The sequence below is a fragment of the Hypomesus nipponensis genome, chromosome 23 (assembly GCF_054491055.1).
Source record: "Hypomesus nipponensis isolate SF chromosome 23, ASM5449105v1, whole genome shotgun sequence".
Lineage (NCBI taxonomy): Eukaryota > Metazoa > Chordata > Actinopteri > Osmeriformes > Osmeridae > Hypomesus > Hypomesus nipponensis.
The window spans coordinates 4,944,266-4,950,849 of record NC_140383.1 but is presented as its reverse complement, the minus strand read 5'-3'; the positions used below and the strand labels follow the sequence as shown (position 1 = coordinate 4,950,849).

Sequence of the window (6,584 nt, the reverse complement as noted above, 5' to 3'; positions counted from 1 at the left end):
TTGGGCTAATCGCATTAAAATGTCTGAAACATTGAACTGGAGTCTGCGGGGGTGTAGCGTTGCGCTTGCGTCGCAGGCGCTCCCACTGCAAAAAAACATCCGAAATTTTAAATCAGGTAGGCTTAAGAAAACAAACTTCGGTCACAGTAGAGCAGCTTGAAGGGCCCTATGTCTCGAATGTTCACTGGCAAGAGGTGTCTGTACGCCTACTAAGAATAATAATCGTTGAATGGCATATTTTTACAAATTTTACAGATTTGCAACCTTCAAAGAGAGTGAATATGTAGTTTACGTAGTGCCAAAAGGGAATCAAACAATTTACTCTGAAGTTTGTGTTAAGGGTCAATGAGGTGTGCTGTCTGTCAATAATGTGTGGTTTGGGTCCCTAGGCACGCCAGCCATGCCTGTGTTCAGCCTATCATGTTATAATAAATGACTGAACAAGTTACTGCAAAGTAAAAACATAATAATGGGTATATTCAAACTGTAATAATTGTAATATACTACATAATAATACTTTGGAAAGCGAATGAAGGCATGAAAATGAAACGAGCCAAATCACTGTTAAAAGTAAATTGACTATGTGCCTTGTCCCTCTCAGTGGAAACAGTCACAGTATGGTGCAGTGGAGCGATCAACCATGTGGCTCTGAAGACCATGGCCTTGTGAAGGAGGATGGAGCTATGAAGATCAGAATGACCAACCACTAATGTCCTGTCCTTCATAATCTCACGGACCAGCTGGGCTTCATCTGAACAAACGGATTTTTAACCAGTTATCCACCATGTACAGAATCACCTGCTTTAAAATCTTTTCAACCAGTTTATATCAAATATTTAAGAAAAATTGGTATGAAGAGGGTTTTAGCGTTTTAGGACATTTGTGAATTGGACTTGTTCTAGCAGACCCCCCTTAATATCAGCTAGACTTTTCTCCTTTTGTATAGTTAGTCCACATATTTAGATTTCAATATTCCTATATGTTTAATGTATGCACCTCCCTGCCAAAGTAAGTTCCTTGTTTGTGCAAACATTCATGGAGAATAAAATCCCTTCTGATTCTAATTCAGAGGTTGTCATTTGTTGCCCTTCTCTGGTAGGGAAAGGAATAGCAACATCACGTGGGGTAATAGTACATCATGTTTCGATTCCTTTCCATACCTTTCACCTTCTGAAGAGTTTAACCTGTGACAGACCTATTTAAATACAACCTGTAACATGAATGATTATCACATTTTGCCCATTCAAACCAAAAACCTGTCAAGCACAAATGGGGTTTTGGACATTTTTCAACAAAAACGAAAAAAAACAAACAAAATATGTAGGCCTAGTAGACATCCCTAGGATGTGTCCTCACTAGTGGGTATGCATAGTAAACAACAACGACTAGTACAACTGCAACTCTAAGTCCCTAATGTCCTGCGCCTTCACCAGGACCATCTCCCAGCAGCTGCAGTAGGGCTAGCGTACCAAGGGTTCAGATTTTGGCTGGGTTCAGATTCAGGCTGGCATCAGATTCTGGCTGGGGTCAACTCCCATGAATAGTGTGGGAGCACATATCACATAAAAAATCCTCATAATTATTATTATTATTATTACAGTGACTTACTGTATCTGTTGGTCTAATTAGTTTGATTGTGGTTACAATCACAGTGCCCCCCTAAGTGATGTAAGGTTAAGTTAATGAGCTTCGTTAGCACCTTTAATCCCTAATGGCCACCGCTCATGTTATGTCCCTGCTTGACATATTCAAACAAACAGTTTGAAAACCTTTGGGAACAGAGCTGACTGGAGATCGTTTTATCAACACTGATAATTATGGCTCAGTGGCCATTGATGTTTTTCCCTAAAATTTATAATTTATAAATAAATACTGACTGTATTTTCTATCAGTGGCACACATTTTCATTTGAAGATGCAAAACGCATTTTTCTGTGTGAAAGCTCCACACAGTAGTTTATTCCACTGTAGAACTTGCAAAGTACTTGCAATATTCCTAAATGTTTTTCTGTTTGTTTTTGTTTTCACAAAGCCTAACTGGACAACTGGGTTTAATTAGCAGTCTTCAACCCTAATACCCCAGTGTAGCAAATGATCATGACCTGTGAGAGCATATACATGTTTATTTGCTCATCGGGTCATTAGTCCTCAACCCCTGGATGGACGTTGAGCACCTGACAACCAGGGAGATCAGCCAGGGAGACCAGCCAGGCCCAAAGCAAAACAGAGATGTTGCTTCATTGTCAAGTCCTTTTAGACCTCACGAGACCCCAGGGTACCTCAGAGTGGTGCTTCCCTTAAGAGTGGTGAAAGAGGCCACGGTCAGACTAAGTTCGCAAAAAAGCCGCTTCATCAATACAGATCTATTATAAATTATTAACAAAGAAATTGATTCTTATTAAGTGTAAATCATTTTTACATCGATTTTGGGTCAAACATTTCTAGGGAATTTGGAGGCAGAGTCAACAACTTGAACTCATTGTGTTCCTCAAACCATTTCCTAGACATTATTTGCTGGGCAGGGCAGGGCGCATTATCCTGCTGACCTTGAAAATGCTGACCTGAAATTAACCTGAAAGATTCACATCTGAGTAGCACAGCCTTTGAGCACTAAGGGTCTGAGGCTGTCAGGCCCTGGTGCCTTGCCTGGGTGTAGGCCAGCCAACTCCCTCCTCACATCCTCTACAGTGATGGCCATTGGAAGGTTGTCAGAGAACCTTAATGGAGGAGGGGGGCAATATTGTGAGATGACAGGATCCAGAAAAGTTAATAATAATAATAATTGATTTAGCAGATGCCTTTATCCAAGAAAACTTACAGAGACTAGGGTGTGAGAACTATGCATCGGCTGCACAGTCATTTACAACTACGTGTCACCCGAAAAGACAGAGCACAAGGAGGTTAAGTGACTTGCTCAGGGTCACACAATGAGTCGGTGACGGAGATGGGATTTGAACCGGGAACCTCCTGGTTAAATGTCAGTTACTTTAAACACTGGACCGCACAGCCTCCAGAGTTGTTGAGGAGAGGTGATAGGGGTGATCGTCAAACTTGTCTTATCCCGGTGTCCTATCAGAGTGTTCTTCCATCCCAGTGTCCTTTCATTCCATGGCTTGCGATGGTTCTCATGCTACTCCACACCTCCCTGATGGCTTTTCCTTTCAAGCTTCCTCCTGTAGCACTCCTTGCCCTCAGCTATCCTGTCCCTCACTTCTCTCTGTGCCCTCTTCATCTCCTCCTTTTATCTCCGTCCTGAAGGCCGCCTTCTTCCGGTTAATGTCCTTAGTCAACAAGGGTTTGTTGTTGGGGAAACACATAACGTGAGTCAATTTCTGTCCTGTCCGTGTGCAAGCAGTGGAGAATCCCCATGGTTGTTTTGAGGTGACTGGGAGGTAATGTTGTAACCACCTCTGGACTGATCTGGTAAGGACTCTGTGCTGCTGGACTGCATGTTCATAGGTAGAACCTTACAACCACCACTGCCCTAAGTGGGCAAAAAATAAACTGTCTCAAGTAGCGGCCATCGATTGACGCTTGTGACCATCACAAGCAAACTCAGTGCCAAAACAAAGTTTCCAAGCCTACAAGGTCAGTCACAGATGAACTGCTCATCAGCCTTGCATATACAGTAGGCTAACAGTATACAATTGACGTGGAGGCAGGCAGAGGCTGAGGAGTGAGGGAGAAGGCCACCTGGAGGCAGGCAGAGGCTGAGGAGTGAGTGAGAAGGCCACCTGGAGGCAGGCATCCACTTTTGCACGCAGAGGCCTGAGCTACAAGTCAAGATGCACAGTTTTTTGGCCCTGCACCTAGAATCTTACCTGTTCAAGGTCAGCACAAACTTTGAAGATTGATTGAAGACTTCGAACATTTTACACAACACAGTACACAATGTCCTCCTCCTCCATCTAAAAGTTTTCTCCTCTGAGCCCATCTGATTGGCAGGTTACGTCCCTCCAAAACAGTATATAAGATCAGTACTGTAGCTGCCTCCATGTAATTTAGCCAGTTCCCCCTTACTGCAGCTGACTAGACTGCAGTTTCTGTGGAACACTTTGTAGACAAGGAACTATTGGAAGTGTAAAACAAAGAGACTTGGTGAGACTCACTACCATTTAGGACAACTAGGTTGATTATTTTAAATGTTAACACAATAAGCTGATTATTGATTAATTATAAATTGTATTGACTTAATAACAATTATTCAACATTCAATCAGGTTATAGAGTTTTCAACTTTTAGATATCGTGTTGAAATGTAATTTTCTTGCTTTTAAACAATAGCATATTTACAATGGAAAACTCAACACAGATTATTTCATTTGTACTGACTGCATATGGAAATATAGGACTATTGAAATACATGTATTTTGCTATAATAATTGTATTGTACATTGCAATAGTGTTTGCTAACACAATGCTTATAGTGGTGATATCCATGGAAAGAAAGCTACACCAGCCCATGTATCTGTTTCTCTGCAGTTTGTTTGTTAATGAATTATATGGCAGTGCGGCTTTGTTGCCTTTCCTCATGGTACAGGTTCTATCAGACACTCATGTGGTGCCTGCTCATTATTGTTATTTACAGATGTATATTCTTTACACATATGTAGTAATTGAATTCTGCAATTTAGCAGCCATGGCATATGACAGGTATGTTTCTATCTGTTATCCTTTGCAGTACCATGTCATTATGACCTCTAATAGAGTGATCATGATCATAATGCTACTCTGGATTTATTCTTTTATGAACATTACTTTTACTATGTATACAAGTGTAAGTTTACCCAAGTGTGGCAACATTATGGATAAAGTATATTGTAATAATTATTCACTAGTCCAACTTGCCTGTACAGACACAACAGTGAATAACTACAATGGAATATTTGGAACTTTTCTGTCTGTTGTTGTCCCTGTAATGCCCATTTTATTCTCCTACATCAAGATTTTACATATTTGTTTAAGATCTTCAAAAGAGACTAAACAGAAAGCCCTCCGCACATGCACACCTCACTTGGCTTCTCTGAGCAATTTCTTCTTTGGTTGTTGGTTTGAGATTCTGCAGAGCAGATTTGACATGACTCATGTCCCAGCTGTTCTGCGTATTATTATCTCATTGTACTTCCTGGTGTGCCAACCACTTTTTAACCCTGTACTATATGGATTTAATTTATCAACAATCAAACAACAATGTAAGACTTTGTTGCTCAAGAAATTTGTTATTCAAGGATAATTTTATGTTTTAATTGCATCAAAAGACATAAGATCTTTCTGTAATTGGATGAGACCATATACAGTAGCTTGAATATTTCTGTTTAGTTGTTAATCTTATCTATGGTGCTTCGTCTAACTTGAGTCTAAAAAAATAATGAATACAACAAGAAAAAATACAATTGATCTTAATTGTGTGTTGTATGGATAATAATAATAGATTAGTATAATAGTAGATGTGATTGTTTAAGAACCATTTGACTGTACTATCCAAATGAATTAGGGTAAAAGGCTCTTTACATTTTAATTTGAATGATGACGGTGACACACATTAGCCATGCTAGCTTCCATTTCACCTCATCATTACTTCTACAGTAAGGATGCACTCCCTTGCATTGCAGCAGTATCCTCCAAAACCCTACTGTACAATAGTTGAATTAAAGGATGATCCATTGTTGTGTAAAATGTTTTCTCCAAATACTGTAGCTAGTTAACCATGACTAGTAGTGTGTTGCTATATAGAATGGCACCTTATATCCATGGCTCCAATTATTGCTAGAAATAAATAAATTATAATAAATTATATGTCATCAATGTTTCAGCAGGAACTATTCTTACCATTAGAAACTGCCATGCAATGGGAAAAGGTTTTCCTTGGGACGGTTACAATCTATCTGAAAGTAGATGGATTGTTCATACTTATATAAACACAAAAGTTGGTAATAAAAAACATCCAGGAATATAATTATGTCTAGTCTGTATCTGTTGCACACATAGGCTGGGCAGCCCATCACCTTATTGAGGAGATTCAATTGTATATCACTCAGAATAGGAGATTATGTTCCCATGTATACATTATTAAAAGTAAAGACGTATTACATTGTGCTCAATTGTTGTGAAAGTATGAAGTCAATGAGGTGAATAGCTGGTTTCAAGTTTTTTATTGTCAGGTGCACAGAACAACACAAGGTCAGACTGGGCACAGAAATTCTTGGGACAAGACAACGCAAGCAACCTGGTATAACATAACATATAAGTACTAAAACCATGGATTATATCTATAATAAGCTCAAATAGAATAGAAATAACATAATAACAAACCACAATATACAAAATAGTATGCAATATACAATACAATATACTTGACCTTTAATACACATAATGACATATACTAACCTTATAGACCTAACTAAGCTAAGACAAGACCTATACTAACTTAAGTGGGGTAAGTTAATGCAATAGCGCAATAATGAACTGAAAGTGACAGTGTGTAAAGTGACTAGTGAGAAATGTATCAATGTCCATATCAGTGTCCATTTAGAAGCCTGATGACCATTGGATAGAAACTCTTGTCCAGTCTGCTTGTGCGAGACAG

At 39.3% G+C, this 6,584-nt stretch overlaps 1 protein-coding gene across 1 annotated transcript; it reads left to right on the top strand.

Moving 5' to 3' along the window:
• The first annotated feature begins 4,289 nt into the window (after nt 1-4,289).
• LOC146233736 (olfactory receptor 10A3-like) lies at nt 4,290-5,231 on the top strand. Its single transcript, XM_084689088.1, has one exon. The coding sequence runs from the start codon at nt 4,293-4,295 to the stop codon at nt 5,229-5,231; it is 939 nt and encodes a 312-aa protein (XP_084545214.1). The 5' UTR covers nt 4,290-4,292.
• The last annotated feature ends 1,353 nt before the right edge of the window (nt 5,232-6,584 follow it).

Coding starts and splice junctions, on each gene's coding strand:
- LOC146233736 (XM_084689088.1), top strand. CDS start 4,293: ATGGAAAACTCAACACAGATTATTTCATTTGTACTGACTGCATATGGA.